The sequence below is a fragment of the Sphaerodactylus townsendi genome, linkage group LG11 (genome assembly GCF_021028975.2).
Source record: "Sphaerodactylus townsendi isolate TG3544 linkage group LG11, MPM_Stown_v2.3, whole genome shotgun sequence".
Lineage (NCBI taxonomy): Eukaryota > Metazoa > Chordata > Lepidosauria > Squamata > Sphaerodactylidae > Sphaerodactylus > Sphaerodactylus townsendi.
Window position 1 is genome coordinate 54568108 of NC_059435.1, and position 26534 is coordinate 54594641.

The window sequence follows — 26534 nt, forward strand, 5'->3', positions numbered from 1 at the left end:
GCCCTGCGTTGCAACTGAGTTATGGGTGGTTCCTGCACAGCATGCTAATAACTTGTGTAACACATTAGTAATGAACCTGGCCTCTCCCTTTTGCCTTCACACTGGAGATTTCATCCCTCCAAGAAGTGATTGCAAACAGTCCAGGTTACTGCGGTTCCATTAGTTTCTCTGAAAACATGGCTACTTTAGCAATTTTTGTAAAACCTGTGTTGAGGAAAATATAATGTGCCGCCGCCAAACCTTTTGGGGGAAGAGCCCTGTGCAAAGGTCTTCCCTAAAATGGGATGAATAGCTTCCTCAGCCACTTATATTTGGGCTGTGCGGAAATCACCATGGTGACCTCAGCTCTTCACTACTAGCAAGCAAAAGAGCCACATGACTTCAGTATGCCCTGTAGGCCATCCCATCAAGGCCACACATTCCATAATATAAGGTATAACTATTAGTATTGCATTAATGATCACATTTTAATTACTGGAGTACCTGTCAGCATGTAAGCTGGTTTCCCCCCACCACTGTTGAAAGCCAGTCATTGTGTGCCTGGAGGGAGGAAAAGGCCCTGTGTCCTCTCCAACAACCATACCCCCACAATTCACACCCTTTCTCTGTAGCCTCTATGCTCTCATTCCAGCACCAAGGCAACTCCTGGGAATAAGGAAAGCTAACTGAAGGGAAGAAAGTGAAACAACCACATCAGCCACCAAGAAAAAGAGCAAGCCAGCTATTGTGTGTGTGTGTGTGTGTGTGTGTGTGTGTGTGTGTGTGTGTGTGTGTGTGTGTGTGTGTGTGTGTGTGTGTGTGTGTGTGTGTGTGTGTGTGTGTGTGTGTGTGTGTGTGTGTGTGTGTGTGTGTGTGTGTGTGTGTGTGTGTGTGTGTGTGTGTGTGTGTGCGTGTGTGTGTGTGGGGGGGGGGGGGGGGGGGGGGGGTTCTGTTCCTTTTTTTCTGTGGTCAGCTGATCCTCCTCTGGGCATCTCAGCAAGTCTGTTAACCAACCTTGTGCTGAAGAGAGAGAAGAAAGCCATTTACTTTTATTTCTGGAATGAGGCCCACTGTCCCACAAACTGCAGCTGTTTTCAGCTGAGAACCACCTGCCAACCTCAATCCCACCAAATAATGCCCTTAATCATCTCCCTGGAACATGGGAAGATGTAGTCTTACAGCAACGGAGACAGCATGTCGTTTCGGCAGGTGAGAGATGCAGGGGACAACTCTGCCATCCCGTTTCTCCCCAAGCCCTTTTATTGACAGTTTACAAGAGGAAAAACAAACAAGTCAGGCAGGGGTTTGCAGCACCTGGATACAAGACAATGAACAGGGCAAAAGGGCGCAGGGGAATTTGGCAATTGCATGTACACATTGGAGTCAGGAGGTCTTGCAACCTCAGCGGTTTCTCCGAAACCACATTTTGGAAGGTGAGGTCAGTCGGGGGAGTGTGAGAGACCCTTTTCCAGGGATGTGCCCCCATACTCGAGCGTCTCCCAGGCACTCCAACAGGAAGAGTGACTTATTGGGGAAGAACATCCCCAGATAGCATGTCAAAGAGCCACACTCACTGCTGTTATATATGGAAACAAACATTTATAGCAGGGAGTCAGTGAAGTGCAGTGGCTAAAGTGTTCAACAAAGATCTTGGACCAGCAGATTAAAGTCCCCAATCTGCCATGGAAACTGGCTGAGTGACGTTGGGCCAGTCACACACTCTCAGCCTACTCTACCTCACAGGATTGTAAGGATAAATGAAGAACAGGAGAATGGGTCCCCATTCAGAGCCAGTGTATAAATATGGTTGCTTAACTACATCTGCTAAATACATTTCCAAGTAGTAGTAGATTTGAATGAGTTCAGGTTTAGTTCAGGAAGATTCTTTTTTTTTTCTGCAATGTTTTGGACATATCCACATGCTAGGGAAGAGCCACTCCCCAGGGAATAGTTTCATTGTCAAACTGCTCTTATCACTAGGGAGTTTCCTGCAACACACCAGCAAGCAGTAAAATGGGTTGCCTGGTCCCACAACTTTATCATAATAGCTTTGCATGTCGTTGATGGTAAAGTGCACATTTTTGAAGTTTCACCCTACATTGATGTAGTTTCCTGCCTCACATCCCACCCCCGGCTGCCAATTTCCCCTACCCCACAGGAAAACTGTACTTCTCTTTGCAACAAGTGCCACTTAAAAAAAAAAGAGCTGAGAATTCAGAGGGTCTGGTAGACTGTAGCAATATATCATTACAACCATATCATTGCTTTAGCACTTTCTGATTTTTAAAAAATCCTTAGTTTAAAAGCTCCCTGGTGTTGTGTGTGGGCAAGGAAAGTGCTTTGTGTGTGCTTCCCAGCACCAACCACTGCAAATGTCTGTTTGCAGTAAGCACAACAGGAGCTACATGAAGAACCAAAACCATGTGGACACAGCAACCTTCGTCTAATCCTCAACCGTTTCGATATGGCCAACCAAATGCCACAAGAAGGCTTACAAGCAGGTCATGAGGACAGCCGCTTTATCATGTTGAACTTCCCAGCATCCATTTAAACATTCCGCCTCTGAAAGCTTTGCAGGTATTACCCAAGGGAAGGTCTTGTAAAAGTGGCTGAGCGGGACGTGAACACGTGAACACCCACACTCTTTACAGGAACTAGTTTTGGCATTGCTGCTAGAATAGCTAAACAGACTTTGTATGACAGCCTGACGTGTACTAAGGCTCTGTCAGCACCAGAAATTCTTGCTCTTTGGAGACTCTAATCAGGTGACTTCTCCGGTGAGGAATAGGTGCCCACAACGTGCCTGAAGGGGCTTTACCCTATAACAACGCAGAGAGAAAAGTCCTGTGAAGAGACGACGCCATGGAAATGTAAATTAGGTGCGGGATTGAAAAAAAAATATTCCCTGGTCGAAACTACAGAGAACAACATCTGTTATCAGGCAGCACGCTGGACGCCTTTCTCTTCCCCCACCATGCACTGCGAGGCCGGCTCCGATGAGGAGGCTGAGACGGAGAGAGAGAGGGGCGGAGCCTAAGCCGCCGAGGGGCCTTTTGCGCAGTCGCTGAGCTGAGGAGTTTGTTGCTGTTTGTTTCCCCCAGAGGGGCCCGGAGGGGAGGGTGACGCCTCCCGACTCTCCTGCTTCCGCTGCCCGGAAAGATGCCGCTCTTCACCACCAACCCCTTCGACCAGGATGTGGGTGAGTCTCAGGCTGGTCCAGCCAGGGCTCCCTCCGGGCCCCACCCGGTGCCTCCTCGGCTTCCCCAACGCATCGATCTGTCCCTTCCCCAGGCTGCCCCCCCTTTCATGACTGGCCCCCTCTCCCCTCCCTCCACATTCAGGGCAGGGATGGTCTTTGTCCCTTCGCTCTCCCTCCCATGGGTCCTGCTGAACGAAACTGGTTATGTGTGTTAATTGTTTGCATTTCTTATTGTGTACTTTCTTGGGCCACCTTATTTCTTCCCAGCTGATATTAGGGCTTTTATTTTCATATTTTGCGCATTTATTATTGTTTACTTTCTTGGGCCACTTTATCTCCTTCCCAGCTGATATTAGGACTTTTATTTTCCTGTTTTTTTTTACTTTTATTTTCCTGTTTCTTGCTAGAACTTTTTATTTTCATGTTTTCTAAAAATGAACTGGACAAACAGATGACAAGTTCTAGAAAGTATATTAATCATTCGGGGCACCGTTTACGTTTTCAATTTCTGTAGGATGCATTTTTGCCCCAAAATGCTGCCTCTGAGAAGGGCTTTATAGGCCAAAAGGTAGTCTGACCAGTGTAAATTGATGAGATGTGAATTTTATTTCATAGAAATGATTTCAGATATTTATAAATGATCAATTGCTCATTCATTCACTTGATAGCTGTGCTTTCCCACTCTCCTTGTCTGTTTACCCAGTAGCCTTTCTCTTAGGGGTGCTGCAGAATTCCTGTTTGGAAGGTGGTGCCCTGAAAGGAGCATAACAGTTTTGATGGTTGGTGATTTCCACACTCTTGTTGTGAACTGACTTTGGGCTTAAAAGTGGTATACATATTTGGTGTGTAATCTCTGCTTCATATGATTCTCATGTTCATAAATAATTATTTATTATAGTGCAGTTAGATCTCACAGTCATTCACTGACTTTCAAATTTGATTGTTAAAAAGCATATTAATCTATTTCAACAATGTATATGCATGGTAACGAGAATACTGTTCTAAGAATTGTGTAACGCACCTAAACCTCCCTTCAAAGTTGTTTTTATCTGTGGTGCTTTGCTATGTATCTTCTTTAAGCTCAGTGAAAGCTAACGTCAAAGATTAGTGCTATTATAAAAGACTGGGCTGAACCAATGACATTTAGATGCCGGAAAGGTCTCTATATGGCAGGGGTGTCAAACATGGGCTCACTAGGCCAGACTGGGGGGGGGGAGGTACATCAGATGACTTGCAAGCCTAATAAGCCCTCTCAAACTGAGGTAGCCTCCTGCCCCCCCCCCCCCCCCCCCACACACTGCCAGTCTGGACTGGGGGACCTGGTAGGAGTTTGCCAGTCAAAGGAGCCACACACACCCCATGCCCAGTCCGACAAAGTCACATATATGTTATATCTGGCCCTAATAACAAATGAGTTCAACGCCCCTGTTATATGGTATGACAGATATTTAGTCATTGTAATCAGCAGGCGTTAGCAGGAAAGAGTCTTTCATTAGACAATGCTAGTTTGTGTGCTGCCCATTACTGGTCGTTTATGTACAGTGCAGAGAGTCATCAGTGATTCATACACACATTTGGATGTTTGTCATAGAATCACGCTTGTAAATATGAACTAGTCAGACAGAAATTATAACAAAGTAGTTATGCAAAATGTAGCTATTGTGCAAAATAAAGTAGATATGAAGACACCCAGGGAAAACAGCTGTTTTCAGAGAGAACAAAAGTAAGCAGCAGTGGCATAGGAGGTTAAGAGCTCGTGTATCTAATCTGGAGGAATCGGGTTTGATTCCCCGCTCTGCCTCTTGAGCTGTGGAGGCTTATCTGGGGAATTCAGATTAGCCTGTGCACTCCCACACACACCGTCTCTGAGCTCTCTCAGCCCCACCCACCTCACAGGGTGTTTGTTGTGAGGGAGGAAGGGCAAGGAGATTGTAAGCCCCTTTGAGTCTCCTGCAGGAGAGAAAGGGGGGATATAAATCCAAACTCTTCTTCTTCTTCTAATTAGAAAATAATAAACTTCCTTGTGCAGTCAGACCAAAGATCTGTGTAGTTCAGTAGTCTGTCCCTGAGAGCATGTTCTGACTTTTTAAAATTTGAAACTGGATTGTCTTGCCAAGAAGGTGGAAGCAAGGCTCTGTCTCCTGTTCTTCCTCTCTTCCTCTCCCAAGAGAAGTATGTAACATGTCCTTTGGGGATCGGGCGGTATAGAAATTGAATTAATAATAATAATAATAATAATAATAATAATAATGATGATGATGATGATGTCACAGAGGTCTTTCAAATAACTTGAGGTTTCTAGGTTCATTTTTTTCCCTTTAGTGAAGTGAAGATCTCAGTTTCTGGGCGGGTAGGCTGGTTGGAAAAAAAGAGCAGGTCCTACTCAGATACTCTTGGGCACCACAAAAGCAGGATATGCCACTTTTCATGACAGGCGCAGATCTGACTTGATGGGCTTTTTCTTGTGTTTCTACTTATCTACAAAGTGTGATTGGAAGTGTAAAATGAAACTCTGGGGGTGCTTGGTCAAATCGAATTTGTTTCATCCCTTCCAACCAGGGTTGTAAGCCATGTTTTTATTCCAGTTTAGAGCTGCAGTTTTTGAGGATGAAACAAATTTCAATTTAGACAGGTGTTCACAGATAGGCATGCAAACTAAAGATTGATTCAAGACTAATGAGATGAAGTTTTACAGTTATGCCATGTATGAGGAGAAGAGAGAGAATAGCACAGATGCAGTGAAATAAACTCTGTGATGACATTAAACAAAGAATTGTGTGTTCCTGTGAAATAAACTGGATTTGGCTGTGGTATCTGGTGAAATGCCAATAACTTATTTTGTTCTTACTTACCACTTTGAAACGATAGTGGGGAAAATCTACAACCAGTCACAATACTTCATCTATTTTATAGTTGCCCAGTAGGTCTTGTGTTGGGTATCTTTCTTAAATAAATGTTTTTGGCATGAGTCTGTTTACTTTCAGAGGTTTTTTTTTGTTTGTTTTTTTGCTGAGAATGCTTTATTTTCTAAAATGTGTTTTGTATACATCCATTTAGATAACAATGATAGTGTTGACTCTTTGGTTGTAGTCCTGTACATCCTTTCATGGAAACAAATTATACCAAGTTGAGTGAGCTTTATGTCTGAGTATATATGTATAGGATCAGAATGCATAATCCCTTCAGCTTAATTATAGATTTTTTCCTAACGCCCCACCCCTCCCCAAATGGTTGCTGTGCTGTTTCTTTAAGTAAAAGAGCATTAAAGTGGTTGCAAAATATTATCATGGACATGGACCATTCCCTGTTTGTTTCCTAGGAGCAATTGCTGGTGGCAGACTGTCTCAGCTAAAGTGAACAATGGGAGAGAGGGCAAGGCACTTTCCAGCACAGTTTTGACCTTTGAGGGAGCTTAATTGGGGCCAGTCCTGACAGCAAGCACCGGGCACTTGATAAGACGTGACTTGCATGATTCATCCAGGCCCAACTGCTTGCTACTGTTCAACAACAACCACCCTATGAAAGCCAGTGTGGTGTAGTGGTTAGAGTTTTCGATAGAATCTGGGAGACCCAGTTCTAATGTCCATTTTGCCATGGGAATTCATTGATGACCTCAAACCATTTACACTTTCTCAGACTAATTGATCTAACAGGGTTGTTTTGAGGATAAAATGGAGGAAAGCAAAATGCTGCTTTGGGTACCTGTTATGTAGAAAAGGCACGGCTTGTTGAAGTAAACAATAAATATAGCTGAAGATGAGGGAGCAGATAAAAGGCTGGTGGGTAGAAAAATGAAAAAGAAGTACGGAAATGAAAAGCTTTTGGGGGTTTCCAGGAGGAGGGGAAGTAGAGAGAATACAGTATAGCAGTTTAAAAAAGCAAGCGTCTCTAGTAGCACCTTAAAACTAACCTCATTTCTGACAGGGTATGAGCTTTCATGAGTCACAGCTTATTTCTGAGAGCCCATCTGTCCTTAAATATAGAAGAGTGAATTTTTTTTATTTATTTATTTATTATTCAATTTTTATACCGCCCCATCCCCGAGGGTAATTCAGACAGTAGCGGGTAATTCAGTTGCAATAGCATGTAAAAATTAGTAGCAGGTAAATGTTAATAGTGAGTGTGACATGTAGAGGGTTAGCAGGCATGGAGAAATCAGCATTGGCAATGGGACTGGAATTCTAAATTTCCCTCAATCCAGGAGAAGGCATTACTGTCTCATTACCAGTGCTTCTGCATGCCTTCTACCTCTCTGCAATCATCCCCACTACTGCCATTTGCCTGTTTTTGGTATTTCCATGTTATTGCCACTGGGTTCCTTAATCTCCTAAAGTGGCATCTTAATCTCCTGGAGCAGCAGTGGCGTAGTGGTTAAGATGAGATGCATTGTAATCTGGAGGAACCGGGTTTGATTCCCCGTTCTGCTGCTTGAGCTGTGGAGGCTTATCAGGGGAATTCAGATTAGCCTGTGCACTCCCACACACGCCAGCTAGGTAACCTTGGGCTAGCCACAGCTTTTCAGAGCTCTCTCAGCCCCACCCACCTCACAGGGTGTTTGTTGTGAGGGGGGAAGGGCAAGGAGATTGTAAACCCCTTTGAATCTCCTACAGGAGAGAAAGGGGGGGGGGGATATAAATCCAAACTCTTCTTCTTCTTTATTAATTTGCTGACAGTTGGGGATTTTCTGTGTTGCTGTGGTCCTGTAGTTTTTCTCCTAATGTTTTGTCAACATCTATGGCTGGCATCTTCAGAGGCATGTCATGGTAAGATGTGTCATGCTGTTGCTATCTCAAGACCTGAAATGCTTGATAGATATCTTATTGTGACATTCTTTTGAAGATGCCAGCCCTAGACGCGGGCAGAAAGCTAGGAGCAAAAATGATCACATCCACACAGCCCAGAAAATCCACAACAGACAGTTGATTCTGTCCGTGAAAGCCTTCAGCAATACATTGTCTGACTTCAGTATTCTCTACTTAAAGACAGAAGGACTCACATTCTGTCTATATCTGAAGAAGTGAGCTGTGATTCACAAAAGCTCATGCCTTGCCAGAAATGATGTTAGGCTTTAAGGTGCTACTAGATTCCTTTTATTTTCTACTAATGTAACAGTATGCAACACATTTCATTTTTGCTACTTCGGTTACTCCATTATCTTTTGGAATCTATCAATCATTTCATGTTGAGACAGAAGAAGCATGCCATTCTTTTCTCTGTCACATTACTCCTGGATCCTTAATCGTTCTCTTTATCTAAAATCTGTATTATAGCAAACACTTAATTGACTACCGGTTTGTTCCCTGTGGCCATGCTAATACTTGGCCTAATTACCACTTATTTACACGTTACTGCTGGTGCAGTAGGCTGGTGTTGATCTCTTATGTGATTTGTGACTGGAATTTAATGAGGCTTGGAAGGCTTAATTCAGAATTATATTGAAGGGTTACCTATTGTCTGGAATCCCCTCATGATGGTTGAAACGTAAGTATTATTTGACCTTGTAGCTATGATGGAGTGAGCTGACAAGTATCAAGTAGCCAAATGTATGTTCAGATTAAATAGGGGTGTTGTCTGGTTTCTGAAGAAGTCATGGTCTTGGATCTCAAAGCCAGATGACCTTGATGCCCTGTATGGAAAGAGTACTGTAATGTTGAATTATTATTGCAGTGTGTGAGGCTGGTTGCTCACTGGCCCAATGCTGCTGGGTGTGCCATCCCTCTTTCTCCTTGCCCAGATGACTTACTGCCCATCCTAGCTCCTGTTGAATAGGTAGTCCTGCCTCACTATTCCTCCCAGGGCTCCTGGCTGGGTCCAGTTTGTTGGATTGGTGAAGTGATCAGCTATTGGTGGCTGGCCTGGATGAGTCAGGTTGACTTGGGCCTGGGCCCTCTGGGCACTCTGGCCCAGCCTATGAGGTCTCTCCCTGGTTCTACTCTCCTTCTCTCCCTTTCAGTTTCACTCTCTATTTTCCTATCTTGCTTTCCTATCTCTCGTCTTGACTCTTGCCTTCCCCCTGTCTTCTCTGTCCTCCTGTTATCCCCTCCCATCTTCCAGTCCTGCCCTTTGAAGACCCTGCTCCACCTGGGACATGGGCCATTTGTCCATCCCGGGCACCCAGTGGTTGTTTGGCCTGTGGTCTCACATTTCCTTTTAGACCCGGAAAGGGTGGGACTGGTCTCCTCTTTCGGCTGCGCTAGAACAGCCTTCCTGTAGCTGACCTGGGACCTCGGCACAAAGGCCCAGAACCCCTGGTCCTCCACTGGTCCCCCTTGCCATCTGTCTCCTCTGCCTGCCTTGCTTCTTGACTCCTGAGGACCAAGCCAGCAACGGAGGGTTTACCTGGTCCATTGTACTTCTGTGGGCCTGCCCGGACACCTGTGGCGAGTGCAGGGGTCGGGCAGGGGGGGGGGGTGTCAGATGGCTGCGGGTTCCGATGAGGTGGAGGAGTGCGGGCTGGTGGCAGCCACCAACAGTGGACACACTTGTAGAGCAGTACACACAGAACTATCTGTGTTGCCTCACAAGCTCTAAACATTGAAAAGGTCTGAGGAACAGTCTCTTCATTACCTCGTAAATCTTGTTACTTCTGTGTTCCTTTGCCTCCATACAGGAAAAAAGCTCATTATCTGTACATTTAAGCTTGAACATTGCCCCAGAACGTGGATCAAAAAGTCATGTGTAGAGAAGAGGCAGGATTTGTCTATAAGCTAAGGGGAGCCCCAGGTTTGCAGAAATATACAAAACAGAAAATAAGTGATTGAATTTAAAAAATTCCTAAAAACTCAATTTACGGCAGCAGGGGTCTCAGCTGTCATTTTGAGGAATTTTTTTTGCAACACTATAAAAAGGCAATGGGCTGAGGACATGAAGGGTGAGGCATCACAAAGCGAGGCTGGTAGGCAAGCGAGGAAGGAGACAGTGAAGACAAACAAAACTTCCAGGAGCAAAGGAGCAGAGAGTAAGATAGACATTAGTACTGGGGAGGTGAGCAAGCCGAACAGATAGTGGAAGGAGGTGATGCTGGCAAGTGAACATGCAAGATGGTGATACTAGAGGCATTGGGGGAGGAGGTAGAGTGACTAGGCAAGTGAGACAAATGATAGGGAGAGGAGAAGGTTGGAGCAAAAAAGCGGCAGGAGGGAGCAGGGACCAGCGGAGGAGCGGGATTTCCTAGCGTCTGTGAGTTCCTTGTGAATCCTGGCTTGTTTTCTGCCATGGCAGACTCATGTCTGAGTGCTACTTCCCATATAGTGGAACTATCTAACTGAGGTTGGACTTTCTTTTGCATACTTTGGGAACTCCCTGCATATGTAGAAAAAATGTAATTTTTAATTACATTTTGGTGTGTAACATCTGTACACACCAAATAAACCCAGCTACATGAAAACCAAGCATGTTGATTGTCGTGAAGGTTGAGCACAGTTGTGAGGCATTTACAGTGTGGCGGGGGGGGGGGGGGGCCTACAGTGAGATGACCAAGTGGCCTCAACATATCCTTAAGAGATAAGAAGAGTTGTAAATGAGACTTTCCCAACTGTTTGCTCTTCCAGCAGTTCCTTTGAGCCCCATGTTAGATATGAATTGCAATCAGTGGTATTTAATCTTTACGTTGCTTGTTGGTTAGGTTTTTGTTGTACCTCTAGTGAGATCAGGGCAACATTCAGACCTCCCCATCTTTATTCTTCATGAAATCCCTGTGAGGTAGGTCAGGGTCGATCAGCAGTAATGAATGGCTCAAAGACACCCATAAAAACCCAAAGCAACTCTTCCAAGACTCCCATTCAGGTCAATTCAATGGGACTTTCTCTTAGGAAAGTTTCTTAGGATTACATTGCCAGTGTGTTTTGTGGCCGAACAGTGTAATCATGGAGCGCACTTGCCACAAGTTGGTACATCTACTGAGCTCAAAAAAGCACTATTTGTCTAGCATAAATTATAATGTTAATATTTGACAACATTGATATCAAAGTAATTTAGAAATGGAGGGTCACACATGCCATTTATTGACCTAACGGAGCTTATTCACTTGTTGACTATGTAGTTGGATATTTTTTCGTAATGCAGCTACCAGATTATTTAAATGAATTGCAACCTCTGCTGGTGGTTGGTTTTTCATTTTGGGGCTAATTAAGTTTGTCTCTGAACAAGTAATTGATAATTTACCATCTATGCAGCTGTTTGCAGAACATCAAAACATTTGGAATGTATAATTTTCTTAATACGACAGATATGACTGTTTGCACTGCTGCATTTTGCATATTTCTATGCTTGTAGTAATCTGCGTTGTGATATAGAATAGGCTACAAATTAATATACATTCTTCTGATTAACAGTCTATACTAAGTAGTAAGACAGCCTTCTGCCTGTCTCTCCTTTCTGTACTGCTTTTCTATCCCTGATTTGTTTTGGTAGAATTAACCAGTCAGTTTACTGTGTTAATAACATGGTGGGCATAGGTTTGGAAAGGAATATATCTGTGTTCGTATTAATGTTGGCCAGATGATTCTGGGGAAGAAAACCATGCAACACCATGTCTAAGATTGCTTGAAGCATTTGAACCAGCTAATACTAAAATATTTATGAATGAATTCATAAAAAGAATTCATCAGAAGCAGCACTGAAATTATCTTGGCAAAATATTTAATCTCTCTGTACATGAATATTCAGTTCTATTCAGTAAAGCAAATCTTCCATCCTGATTTCTTTATGTGGAAATCTTGGTTGTTGTTGTTGTTATTGTTGTTAGTATTATATATTTAGGCCATCATGTAGTCCTGTCTTAATTAGCAAGCAAGAATTTTCTTATATTTTGTCTTCAAGTTAGATCCTCACAATTTGAAGTGCTTTCTTTAATGAGATGCCCTTTCCTTCCATCTTTGAAAGGCACCTCTTAGCTACCTTCTAGTTCCCTCAGTAATTTAAGAAAGTATCTTATTGAGATGTCCGTTGTATGAAACAGTATGCTGATATAATTTTTCATATATTAATCCGGTGGTTCCTTGGCAAACCTGGCCTTTATTTACCCAAGCTTTGTTGTTTAATAATAACTTACCATTTTGACCTCATACAAGTGATAGTAGCTGCAAATTGGTAGTTCATGATAGATTACTTGCTCAAATGGAGAGATCATGAACTTTTGCCTCTAATACGGCACCAAAACTCAGAGCAGGGAGGGAATTGGCAACATAGGGCAAAAGGGTTTTTCTTTCTGAATTGGACCCAATGACCGTTGTCCCTGAATTTCAGGTCTGATTTGGGAGGTACTTGATTCAGGGTTTACAGCTTTCCTTCTTACTGGCCTTCAAAGCCTGGGTACTGGCCTTCAACAAGCCTGAAACCTCAACCTATACCATCTGTCTACATCAGTGGTCTGCAACCTGCGGCTCTCCAGATGTTCATGGACTACAATTCCCATCAGCTATGGCAGGGGCTGATGGGAATTGTAGTCCACGAACATCTGGAGAGCCGCAGGTTGCAGACCCCTGGTCTACATCATTGTCTGCCCTTGTTTGGTTTTTCCCCACAATTGAGGGATTTATTGAAGCAACATATTACCATTCTGCAAGTGTGAAGATTATTCTACTGTAGGGATCTTGGTATGACATTCCCCAACAACATTTCAAGGCCTGCTTATGATAAAGTAAATTTCTGGCGTGACGGATTGGCTGCAGTAGAATGTGTTGACTTGATAAGCCAATGTGTGAATATCTTGACTAATGGGACCCTGTTGAACATATTCACAGCCTCAATACTGAAAGTTTTTTTTAAAAAAGAGTTTACATATAATTTCATTTCATCTTACATTTTAATGTAACAATTTTAAGTCCGTGTAGGTAATGTCTAAATGCTTTATTGTACCTAATAAAAAGTAGACCGACTGTATCTGTTTAAGTCTTGGGACACTGAGTGAATTTTTTACCTGTATCTTAATGTTTTTTTTTTTCTTTTAAGAGAAAGCAACCAGTGAGATGAATACTGCAGAAGACTGGGGACTCATCTTAGACATTTGTGATAAAGTTGGACAGTCACGAACCGGGTAAGTGTAAATGTATGGATTTTATTTTGAAGAGGGTGAAAATTGAATTATGCTTACAAGCGTCTTTCATAGCTTTCACTACTGGAATATGCAAGGCACTTATAGGGAAAGCGAGAAAAGTATTTCTATTAATGCTGAAAGGCCTACGAAGTATCCATTTTGTGAGACATATTGGAAATTTGAAGTGTATTTAGCAGAGCTACTTTATATGGTTAATGCAGAATATTCTATTATTAAATGATGCAGTAGGCATTTCATATTGTATTCTATTATGACTGCAGACTTCAGGTACTATATTTTTAAACTACTGCTTGATGTTGTAAATGAGACACTTCAGTCTCCACTTGAGTTCGGAATGTGACTTTATACTACTTACATCTTCTTGCCTGACATTTGATATGATCAAGTAGACCAACATATCCCCCAGCTGCTTTCAAATAATCGCCTGAAGTGTGAGCAATTTCAATATGATCAGTCATCTGATGAGTTGATCTGCTTTTTAAATTTACAACCTTTTAAAGCATTGCAGAATGAGATCTTATAATACCCATGCAGTGATGACTGATCACATGCCGATCAAACAGTATATTAATGCGATAAAGCAACCAGTTTTTCCTTTCTTTGTACCAATTCACACTGGCTATCAAATACATTGCTGTCATCAAGAAATATTGCTTAAAAGGCTAAAGTTTCTATTATTGCTAGGTGCAGAGCAGTGAGCTGTAGTACTGCAGTCAAAGCTGTGCTCACAACCTGAGTTTATGAGGCTCACGGTTGACTCAACCTTCCATCCTTCCAAAGTTGGTAAAAAGTCGTCAGCTTGCTAAAGGTAAAGTGTAGACGACTGGGGAAGGCAGTGGCAAACCACTCCGTAAAAATATTCATTTATTCAACTTAGACCACTCTTCACCATACGGGCTCAAAACAGCTTACAACATCAATTAATAAACAAAAAGATCAGTAAAACATTTTCATCTATATCCAGGCACCATTAATCTCCACCAAGGGGAATAAAACAGTCAAAACTTCAAATTATATCTCTTGTAAAATCAGCATTCACACCATACATTGAAATGAAGGGGAGGGGGGGGGAAGGGGGAAAAAAGAAGGCCAGCTAGTTGTATACTGTTGCTGTCCCCAACCATAAGCATGGCGGAACAGTCTGCCTAGTAAATGTTGTGATGTGATGTCACCCCCGTGGGCCAGTAATGATCTGGTGCTTGCACAGGAAACCTTTACCTTTTTAGATAAATAAATTATCTTGGACCAGGCAAACAATATTTGGGATCAACAGGGGAATAATCCTTCATTCATATAATTTAACTGGTTTAGATTAATTTAACTGGTTTAGATATGAAGGAGCTAAAGAGCTGTGCATTACTGGTTGCTTTGGGTTTATGCTTGTGCTTAGCTATGTCCCATAGTAAATTCCCTTTAAAACCAAGGATACTCTGAAAAGCTGCTGAGCATAGTTTAGGGGTCTACAGTCCAGTGAAGCAAACTTAAGTGCCACTGCGTATGCAAAAGGCCTTAGGCTTGCCTAAAATCTAATTGGGTTTGCAATTGTCTTCTGGGAAGTAGAGGTATGCCAGCACCTTGTGAGGTTGGTGGGGCTGAGAGAGTTCTGAGAGCTGTGATTGACCCAAGGTCACCCAACAGGCTTCATGTGGAAGAATGGGGAATCAAGCCCAGTTCACCAAATTAGAGACTGCTGCTCTTACCTATTACACCCCGCTGGCTTAATAAATAAGTAATACTTTAAAGTATAAAATATTTATGTACTTTGGAAGTGCTTAATTGTATTCATTGGCATTAACTCGCGTATAACATAACGAAAACCTCTTGTGGCAAACAGCATTCCTTCCAGTTATCTATACAGAAAACTTGGTAGTAGTTTCTCCTTCACATAAAACAAGTTGACAGTTTTGTACAGTGTGTGAGATGACTATGCTGTGTGGCAGCATTTTCTATAATTAGTAGTGCTAAGTATGATGTGGAGGTTTGTAAAACGTAGACATGACCAAATATAGATTACCTAAAGCTGCAGTGTAACTTAAACTAGACCTTCCTCTCAGTTGCTGGGTATCAGTGCTTCGGAGAGGAGTGAAATCATAGATACACTAGAATTTTTAAAAAGTAATTTCTTAGAAATTGCGATATAAAATCTCCTGCAGATGGTTGTCACATTTAGTTACAAGTATGTGAAAACAATGAAATACCTCACTGGAATGAAAGCATGCACCCCATACTACCTACCCCCTTACATTCTTCAACATAACAGTTAGACTTAGTTGTGTTTCTTAACACAAGGGAATTCAGTAGCTATTTGTTACATCTATAAAATGTCCCTTGATGATAATGAATCACAACCTATATGCTGTGGGAATATTATCAATAATATCTGCACCATTAAAGCCATCTGTCTCATCTTGTACTTTTCCTCAAATGCTGAAACTCTTTATAAATAGAACACTTTTTCTGAAATGGCTAAAATATTAACATCCGACTTTGCTCCCTGCACCTGAGAATTGTTTGTCCTCCTGTTTGCTGTTCTTGATCATACCAAATATTGTAAACTTTATTTCTAAAAGTTTGATACAACCAGCAATACTAAGTGATGTCCTATTTTGTATTAGTTCACCATTGTATAGAGTGCAAGTGAGGACCGTTGATAAACTCATAGGGAAGAAAATTCTCCTCTATGGTTTCTCTTACTACTACCACCCTTTTTCCAACTGGTGCTCTCTACTTGCATCTTTCTCCTTGCACACCCTTCTTCTTCCTCACTTTACCCTCAGTGTTGGTCCAGACCTCTTCCTTGCACTACAGTGCCCCCTAACCTCTCCCTGATGCTTTGCCTGCCCCCTCTGTGCCATTCTGCCTTTCTCTGCCCCCTCCATTCCATTGTGGCTGCCTGTCTTCCCTTTGGCAGTGGGGGAGATGGCAGCATCTCTAGTTCCTACTCCGCTCACCTGCAGCTTCACATCTGCCTAATCCAGACACAGTTGTCTGCACTTCCCTTGGGCTGGCAGAAATTCTGTCTTTTTTTTGTACACAGACAATGCTGACCATTGGATTAATTGATATTATAAATACATACATATAGATACATAAACATACATGTTCCACCTCCCAAGAAACTCCTCTCTAGATTCTGAACAATAAATATTTAATTTGGACAGACTTTAAAAATATTTATCTGTTCTGGAGAAAATGTGGTATATTGCCTATGAAGATAATAAGAGCTGTGGACTGAAGTATAGTAAGCAGGGGATCCACGTACTAATCAGCCATTATTGTGGTTTCTTCTGACCTTCCTCCATTTGTAAGGAGATACCAGCAGTGCTATTCTCTTAGTCTTTGGAGGAAATGAACTGTGATTTTCCCTTCTCATTGCGACTTTTACTGTGGAAGCAGGCAAGTAAATTAATGGAGTCATTACTGAGAAGTGAATTAGACTTTGAGTCAATTTTACATTGTAATCTAGATAATTTGTTAAAGAGAATTTTGTTATCTCTTCAGCAATACAGAGATTTGTTCTTTATTTCCTTCCATATGGGTATTTTTTTAAAGTGAGCTAGTGTATTTGTGCTAGTATATTTTAAAAACTACTTATCTTATTTATTAGGCCTAAGGATTGCCTTCGGTCTGTTATGAAGAGAGTGAACCACAAGGATCCTCATGTTGCTATGCAAGCATTGACAGTAGGTGGCTTTTCAAAAGACCTTTAACATTTGAAGTTGTATTATCCAATATTTCATTTTCATTTTTTTTCTTTTTAGCTTCTAGGAGCATGTGTTTCAAACTGTGGTAAAATATTTCATTTAGAAGTATGTTCAAGAGATTTTGCTAGTGAAGTAAGCAACGTATTAAATAAGGTAATATATTTAAAATTCTTTTGACGTTTGTTAATAATGGTTTAAATGAAACATGAAGAAAAAGCTGGAAAGAACTTGGGAGTTGCTTAAATATGGATCATTATAAAGGTTGGTTTGAGAGAACAGCTTGCAAATTGTGTTTGGGGAGAGATGGAAGATGTAGTTGGAATATCCTTCTTTCCCCTTATTAATAAATTCAATATAACCTGGTCTTTCATTACCTTCAAAAATAAATGGATTTTAGTAAATAAAAGTAGACAGTTGTGAAGATCTCTCTCTCTTTTTCTCTCCTCTTCTCTTCTGAATATTGTCTAGATTTTGTGACTCCTAATTTTTGTGATAGTGTGTAAGGAGAAAGTAACTTTGATACACGATCTCTAACCTGATATGCAATTCTTAACATTAAATGTTAGTTGTGTCCAGAAAACTGCATGTAGGAAGCCTTTTCCAGAAACCGATCCCCCTTTTCTCAAGGCTACAATTAAGTTGGTGCAGTAAATAAACTGTCATATTTATGTGTTGTTCCTTGAAAGTTGGAAATAATATAATTTTACCTTTGCTACAGGGTCATCCAAAAGTTTGTGAAAAATTAAAAGCCCTCATGGTGGAATGGACAGATGAATTCAAAAATGACCCCCAACTTAGTCTGATATCTGCTATGATAAAAAATCTTAAAGAGCAAGGTGTTACATTTCCAGTTATTGGTTCACAGGTAATTTGTTAATACGCCAGAAGCTGTACATAACCTGGGAGCAAGGTCTAAAAATGCATATGTTGTCTGTGACTTTTACTCTTTGTTTGTAACAGAAGGCATTGCAGTGTAATATGCTTATAAAGACGAATAAAAATAAGTACCTTTCTAGTAGGCTTGTTTCTGATATATTCTGATTGAATGTTTTGCACTCAGTTTTGTAGTAATTTTCCATGTCCTTTGACTAGGCTGCGGAACAAGCAAAGGCAAGCCCAGCCCTGGTAGCCAAAGATCCTGGAGTCGTAGCAAACAAGAGAGAGGAAGAAGATATAGCTAAAGGTAGGCTGTTCCATCGAAATACTTAAATGATCAAGGCTGACAACTTGGATGTTCGTGAAATTCTGTAATTTACAAAAAACTGATATTAGATTCCATAGATCGGACGCTAGTTTAAACAGGTTAATTTTTGAGCTTTGTGCAGGTAGTTTTTAAGAGACCTGGTCAAAGTGATTTGAATCACAGTTTAAATCACTGGTCGTCGAGACTTGATTTAAATCATGGTTTTTTTGTATAAAGACTAATTCTTGCTGCTATAGTCTTCACATTCACAACCAGATGAAGGTTTTATTTTTAGAATAATGCCTGCCTTATCCATAGGTAGAGGAACTTCATTAAAGTATTCCCAGATTTGATCTCTTATATGACCTGTTGCCATGACAGGTTTTTCTCCTTAGGGAGAGAATATGATAATCTCAAGACTTGTGGAACATTCTGCTGAAAAGGTTTTGCTTCCATTTTTACTGCTTGCCCCTCCCTCCTCACCCTTAGTTGCTTGCGCAGATCTATTCCACTACAAACAATCTTCTGTTCATTGAATTCTTGAAACTTGGTCCTTAAGAGGCAAGAGATGGATTCTGTGTACATAAATTTACACAGTAACCGTAATTTACAGCAAAAATGGTTACGCTAAGGTCTTTAAAAAAAAAGACAGTAAGGTATTTTTTAAAATTCTATTTTGTAACATTTTTACTTTTAAGAAGAGGCATGTTACCTCTGCAGACACAGATTAACTAGTTTTGAGAACTGCCAAACCAAGCTTTTTTGATAATACCTTCTAGATGGAAAAACTGCCCAAAATAATCATATAGAAACCTCTGGAAGAGCATGACATTGTGAATGGATTAATGGAATTCATTTACCCCCAAAACCCCTATACGTTGCATGAATTATATATTTATGCTACATCTCATGCTACATAATTGAAAAATAATTTTTATTTCATGATGAATACCTTTGGACTATAATCCCTATTTCATGATGAATATAGAAAACTATTTAAACTATCTTTAAATAATTTTTTCTCCAAAGGCTTTTTATTTAATAAATCCAATTTAAATGTTAAAAAAATATTTGATTTTTATCTACCCTCGTATTATTTTAAAGGCATTTTAATGAGGGAATGGAAAAGGAGGCTTGGAGGGGAAAACAGTTGCAGTTGAAAGATCTTTGCTCCTATCTGTACTTGTTCAGCAGCACACAGCATTTTCCCCTCAAGCAGTCCCCCCCCCCGCCCCCCTGCCCCGCTCCTTCTGGGCACATGCACCATGAAATAAACTGTTGCTGAAGCACACACATTTTGAGAGTAGTGATTTCACTAGAAGATTGATGTTCAAATTAAAGGACCCCATAAGCATTTTTGTGCACCTGAATGATGTCTGTGAATCATAACCTCTGTAGGTTAGAGCCAGCATGGTGTAGTAGTGGTTCTCTCTGGGATCCCGGATTCAAATCCCCACTTTGCCATGGTAGCTTGCAGGACAACCTTGGGGCCCTCATACTCTCTCAGCCTAACCTCCCAGGGCTGTAGTGAGGATAAAATGGAGAAGAGAATGGTGTAAGCTACTTTTGGTCCTCATTGAGGAGAAAACGAAGATGTAAATCAAGTTAATAATTAAGAATAAGCAAATAGGGTCGGGACAAAGAAGGGACAGTGCAATGTAGTTAAACATTTACAGTGAACGAATCCATATCCTGTGCCAGGCCTTGCCTCCCTGTCTCTCTGTGTCTTTAGCAAAAAGTGGCAGTGGCATGTCTTCGTGGTTTTCTCTGCAGTTGCATTTGCTAAAGATGTTCTTAAGAAGTTAAAATCTTTTCCGACTGTTCTCAGAGTGGTTGAAATTCAGAAAGACAAATCCTTTTGGTTTTGTCTATTGAAACTGAGGTGGATTAATTCTTTTTTGCAGCTATTGAATTGTCACTGAAAGAACAAAGACAACAGCAGACTCCACTTTCTGGCCTTTATCCAAGCGCCTCAAGTCTCCTGACAAATCATAAACACGAGGGCCGGAAGGTTCGCGCTATTTATGACTTTGAAGCTGCTGAAGATAATGAACTAACATTTAAAGCAGGAGAGCTTATCACCGTGCTTGATGACAGGTAAATGTTGCAAAGCAGATTTCGTGGAGGCAGATGAAAATCCCCCGAGGCTGCAATTCTGTGCACAGGTTATAGGATTGTTCCATTTATTGCAGTGAGACCTATACTGTGCAAGTTTACATCTTAAATCATATAGTGCTGCTTGTATTTGTCACTTTTATTTCATTTTGGGTTAGCATACAAGTAAAATGGGTCAAATTATAGTGTTATATTCGCAGCCCAATCCAGATGGAGGGGCAACTGTGCTGTAGGAGCAGTGGAGGGCTACACCAACGCCTTTGCCCCCTCTGCCAGTATAAGGGGCACCTATGCCAGCAGAGGGAGCAAAACGCTGGTATCTCACCACCCTAAATCTCCATCCCTGGCCATGCCTCCAGAATGCACCCAGCCATGTTGGCACAGCATCGTGTACTGACAGGTCTAGAAAATGGCAGCCACAGAGTCACGCAGCTCCCAGGTACCTGCGCATTTACCCCTTACGCCAGCAGAGTAGGCACCAGCACAAGGCAGCTTTGGCTCCATAGGTGAGTCTGCCTCTCCCCCCAGATTGGGCTCTAAATTGTTTTGTTATCTAGTTTGTCCTCCTCATTAAGTGTCTCACATGAATTGTCTCCCTTGATGCCTAATTCTTCATGTTTTAATGGAGCTGTAGGAAAAATGGTGAATATACTTGCTTGAAGTCTGTGCTAGAATAATTATGAATACTGTTAATTATGATCCTTTGAGATGGATATTAGAGGTTGAATTCAAGTAAGATTTTTAGCATTATAATACATAAGAGCCAGAGCAGTGTACTTATGTGACCTCTTTACTGTTTTGTTAACAACAGTGATCCAAATTGGTGGAAAGGTGAAACTCATCAAGGGATCGGATTGTTTCCTTCCAATTTTGTAACTGCTGATCTTACTGCTGAACCAGAAATGAGTGAGTAATTTAATATTCATGTAGAAAAATGCAGTGGCTTGCGTTGCAGCGAAGTGACATATATCTAGTCCAGGACAACTGATCTTGGTGTCACTATTTTGTACCAGACTTTCACTAGGTAGGTAATTTTGCAAACCCATTTATTTTATTTATTTATTTATTTATTAGATTTTTATACCGCCCTATCCCCGAGGGGCTCCGGGCGGTGTACAACAATAAACATTTAATGTAAGGCCTTAAAGGTTAACACCCATACCTTATATTTGAGGCTTTTTTCTTCATAGTGTGATTAATTTCTGGTATGGTGATTACTTGGTTCAGAATTATTCTTTTCTCAGATGTAAATCTTTCAATTGGTACTTCTGTTAAATATTCCTCCATATCTTTTACATCTATAGAATTTTTTTATATAAAGACTTTAAACAATTATTTATTTATTCATGTATTTTTTGCTTTACATGAACTTTTTGATTTCCTTTTTTGAGCCCCCTTCCTTCCTTCCTTCCTTCCTTCCTTCCTTCCTTCCTTCCTTCCTTCCTTCCTTCCTTCCTTCCTTCCTTCCTTCCTTCCTTCCTTCCTTCCTTCCTTCCTTCCTCCCTTCCTCCCTTCCTCCCTTCCTCCCTTCCTCCCTTCCTCCCTTCCTTCCTTCCTTCCTTCCTTCCTTCATACAATATACTAAGCATTTTTCTCTTTTTCTTATAATACTAAATGTTTTATAACATTTTATTACAAAATGTTACTTTGCTGTTTATTGTTTACCAAACTTATTTTTACAGTGAAAACTGAGAAGAAAACAGTGCAGTTTAATGATGAAGTACAAGTTGAAACTATTGAACCGGAGCCTGAACCTGTTTATATTGACGAAGTACGTGCAAAAACCTCCGCGATTAACTAGCTATTTAAAACCTCCTAGTTGGCACACTGGAGGCAGTCTTTCAACTGTTTACAATCGTAAGAATGTATAAAAATAATGCTTTTCTTGGTTATTAAGCATATTAGATATTCCAAACATGCTTTGAGTGTGTGTTCTTTTCTTTTAGCATTGATAAAAGGGACTAATGGCTTCATTTCCAATTTGTTTGCCGGAAAAAAAGATCAAATGCATAATCTCTCCCATCAGACTAAATTTGTATGTCTTTGAGAGATGCTCCTTCAAAATAAATAAATAAAACTATCTTAAGCAGTGTTGTTTAAACAAGAAAATGTCTGTTTCTGTTTTCATCTTTTCCTTGCTTTTGAAGCACTTTTTTCAGATTAATCTAGATTGGCATTGAGTTTTTGAGACTGCTTAGTTTCTAATTTCTCTGTTCTTAATATCTGTTTTTGTTATGTTCTAAGAGGCTTAATTTTAATGAAATCAGTTGCCTGCTTTGTTGCACATATAATTTTAAAAGAAATACTCATGATCCTGCCTATTATAATTAATTCACTACTTAAGCGTGCACTTGATCATGTGTGTTTGTAATATTTTATATATTTTAATATTTTGTGTTGAAATTCTTGTCTTTGTAATCTGTTCTTTAATACTAGCCTTTTCTAGTGTCTGGCAGATCTGTTATATACATGAGATTATTATGTAGCTGTTTCAGATTCCTGTATTTTAGTACTTATTCTATGATGTAAATATTGTGTACTGAACCACTAGGTGGTAGTGGTACTTGCAGAACCAGTGATAGAAAATAGCAACACCACATAGAAAAAATTTACACAATTGCTGGGGACACTTGAAGTTACTTTGTGAATGAAAACGTACTGACTCTGTCAGATAATGTATATGCATTTATCAGAAAGCAAAGTATTTCTGCTGCATGTTTAATCATTTCAAAATGTATCTTTAGTTAATCAGGCCATAATTTTTTAAAAAAAGAAAAGAAAATAGGTAGTTTTTAATAGAATTTGCAAAACAAAAACCCACATCATTTTACAGGGATTGTTCCATTCTTACATAAAAGGAACTGATGATCCTTAGCATAATAATGTTTATATCATCTAACTATAGGAGTTATTTCTCCTTCAAAACTCTAGCTCCTAAGCAAATTTATGCTGATTGGATTGATTTTTTAAATTAACCAATTGATTAAAATTTCAGCGACTATTAGTGATATTTTATATAAAGGGCATTTATTATTGATGAGCATCTGGTAGGGAATTATGAACTGGTATTGTCAACTCTTTTTATAGTAGTTGTAGTAATGCTCAGGAACAATGATGCATTTTGTGCATGTGTGATAAGACTTTTTATTGGGGTCATTGCATTGTGATTCCTGTGGGTAACATTCAGAGGGCAGTGTAACTATTTTTGTCTTCCTTCCCAGCGGGGCTTTGGTTTTATTTCTTAAAGAGCTTCTTCTTGCTGTGCAACAGTAGAAGCAAAGGGGATGTTTCAAAATCAGCATCTGATAGGGTATTATGTACTTTGCGTACTGAAAAACCCACTGAGCATGTTTAGCGCACCTAGAATAGTTCCCAGCATGCACAAAAAAATTCTCATAGCCTGGGATCTAAACAACAAACCTTTCTTATTGTAGGATAAAATGGATCAGCTGTTGCAGATGCTTCAGAGTGCAGATCCATCTGATGATCAACCGGATCTTCCAGAGCTGATTCACCTTGAAGGTAAATTTTCAAATGTCTTTTCCCCCCACTGTCCTCCAAGACTTACAAATGTTCTCTCAGCTGAGAACAGGGGAGGCAGTTAGCACCCCAAGCTTCACCACTGAAATTTGTAGTACTGTTTACTCCAGAACCCCTTTGTCCACTTTTCTTTAAAATATTTTGTCTCTTCTTATTGAATTACTTCCCTTAAATTTAAAAAATAATTTTCATCGCTACTGATGCAAAAAAAAATTGTTGTAGAACTGGTTGAGACTTACAGTAGTTAATCTAAACTTTTATTTCTAGCAATGTGCCATCAAATGGGACCACTCATTGACGAAAAGCTGGAAGACATAGACCGGTAAGAATAGATGTTCATAGGGAAAGGCCATCTTGTAACATCAATTGTTTATGCTAACTATTCCCATAAACATTTTAAAACAAAATTCAAGGACTTCTTTTCACATATATTGTTATTACTTTAATAGTACAGAACTACTTTCATAGCACAGAATAGTACAGAATTTTATAGAATGCACAGTGACTTATGCTAGACTTCTGATGACTAATAAGACATTTGATTGTTTTAGCACAAACTGTTCTTTAGCTGTTTAGTAGAAATTACTCAAAAGGACTGTAAACTGATTTAAAGGAGATCATTGTTTTCCCATATGCTGAAAGCAGGATATGTCTCTTCCTAGCAGCTGTTTCTAATGGTGGTTCTAGTAATTCAGAGGTGGTATCAAAGTTCCTTCAGTGGTCAAGAATAGTGCCTCTATGTAGCACTTTGTATTCTGTAAGTGCTTGGAAAAGAGGATGGAGCTGGCTGCTCTTATCATGAAGCTGGGTCCCCCTCCTCCATTTTTTTTGCTGCAATGTTTACCTTTGTTTGCAGGGAATGTTATTTCTTTTTGCTATGGTAATATTTTCTATTATCTGTGATTCTGAGAACCCATAGATAATGTATAGCTTCTAAATAGCTACAGAGCCCTCTGGGGGTGGGCAGTATATTCAGTGGAACAAATAAATAAATAAAATAATAATTGTATACATTCATTATTCAGGAAACATTCAGAACTCTCAGAGCTCAATGTCAAAGTGATGGAGGCACTCTCGCTATATACCAAGTTGATGAATGAAGATCCAATGTATTCCATGTATTCAAAACTACAAAACCAACAGTATTATATGGGACAGTCAGGCGTTCCTGGCTCTCAGGTTTGTGTCCTGGTGTTCTGATGGCCTGTGGTACATACTGTGCTGATGAGACATTTTATTTGTAATAACTTGTGGGAAATGTTTTTGTGCAGTAGTATGTTGTGGCAATCATGGACTAGTGATTCATTTGAGCATGAAATGTATGGAGTTTTGTATAAATTTCTTTGTTCCTTTATTCAGATTTACTGTTCCTTTAATCAGGGAACAGATACAAAGTAGTAGTGCGGATATCCTAATTGGTTTGTGTTAATATATATTAATGGTTGTTAACATAGCTCTGTCTTTTAACAATGTTTACTTACTATATTGACAAAGCTAGATGTTTTCTAGTAATGTTTCCACTGATAAATGCAGAACAAAGTAATTAACTTTTCAGTGGGCAAGGAAGTGGAGTATTTTTATCTTTATCTCTGCCCTTTGCATTTTTTTTAAGGTCTATCCAGGACAACCTCAAAGTAATGCATATCTGATGGCAGGGAATGCACAGATGGGCCATGTTCAAGGCTATAGTCTTCCTTCGGAGCAAGTTCCATCTCTCAACCAAGGCACAGTTCCTCCGCCGGCAAGCTCAGGATTACCTAGCCAGCCAGTTCAGACATCTTATACAAAGTAATTGTGAAAATGAAAATAACCGAAACTTGATCTTAACTCCGTATATTTGACATATTCATTTTCATAGCATCTGCAATCTGCTCCTTTTATAGAATGTGAGGCTCGGCAGTTGCATGACCTCGAATTTGAACTGTTATTTGAGCTGAGTATCCTTAGTTTAAGTGCATGTGTAGGAGAAGTATTTTATGGCATATCCCAGACCTCTTTATGAACATTATAATGTATCTAAGACTACTGTATGCCATTAAATTGGAGCCTACTAAAAAGGTACAGCTCAGTAAGACCTCGGCAGCAAGTTTATCTGTCCACTTTATATATTGATTTCATGGTCAGATTATAGGCTTGGCGATCCTTGCGCCGCCGGTCCAAGCATCTGCCGAAAAGGCAGTTTACAAATGACAAGTGACAGACTCCAATCTGGAGAATCCATTCCTCCACGTATCTCTCAGATGTAACTTTGGGGAAGGATTGCAGGGAGGGGCGGGGTGGGGTGGGGAGCCTGGTTGTAGAAGCAGAGGTCTGTTCACATTGTTACCGGCTGCGTTCATCGCCACAGCACTCCGGGTCATATTCGTCTGCATACGTGTTGTTTTCTCTTCCTTCCAGTTTGTTACGCTGCGGGAGTGTTCCTCAGGGCAGATTCTAGTCAGGTTTTTTTTTTAACCTGCCTTTCTCAAACTCTACCGCCCTCCGTCCATCGAAATATTTTCTTTTCCGTTTTACTTCCAGCGCCCCACGGCTTAAGTCCGTTCCTGGAAACACTTCATTCTAACCAAGTTTCCGTGTACAGCCCGCCGTCGGTTGCTACTGCTGACGTTGCCGCCTACCAGAATTCTGGAACTATCTCCCAGGTGCCAAACTATAACTTAGTCTCTTCAGCCCTGCCTCAGCCACCGGGCAGCCAACCTCCACCACAGCAACAACCTCCATCATCACAACAAAATAATTACTCCCAGAAGGCACTAC

General features: G+C 40.5%; 1 protein-coding gene across 2 annotated transcripts; it reads left to right on the top strand.

Moving 5' to 3' along the window:
• Positions 1-3010: 3010 nt before the first annotated feature.
• Positions 3011-26486, top strand: STAM (signal transducing adaptor molecule). 2 transcript variants are annotated; one of them, XM_048510930.1, is made up of 14 exons: positions 3011-3178; positions 13130-13214; positions 16843-16918; positions 16997-17092; positions 17658-17804; positions 18032-18122; positions 20027-20219; positions 21049-21143; positions 21920-22008; positions 23672-23759; positions 24045-24099; positions 24803-24956; positions 25390-25571; positions 26314-26486. In XM_048510930.1, exons 1-13 carry the CDS (start codon positions 3139-3141, stop codon positions 25567-25569), a joined length of 1389 nt encoding a protein of 462 aa, XP_048366887.1. In that variant the 5' UTR covers positions 3011-3138; the 3' UTR covers positions 25570-25571; positions 26314-26486. The 2 variants fall into 2 exon arrangements, with proteins under 2 accessions (XP_048366887.1, XP_048366886.1); XM_048510929.1 differs by having other exon boundaries at positions 25390-25565; positions 26300-26486.
• The last annotated feature ends 48 nt before the right edge of the window (positions 26487-26534 follow it).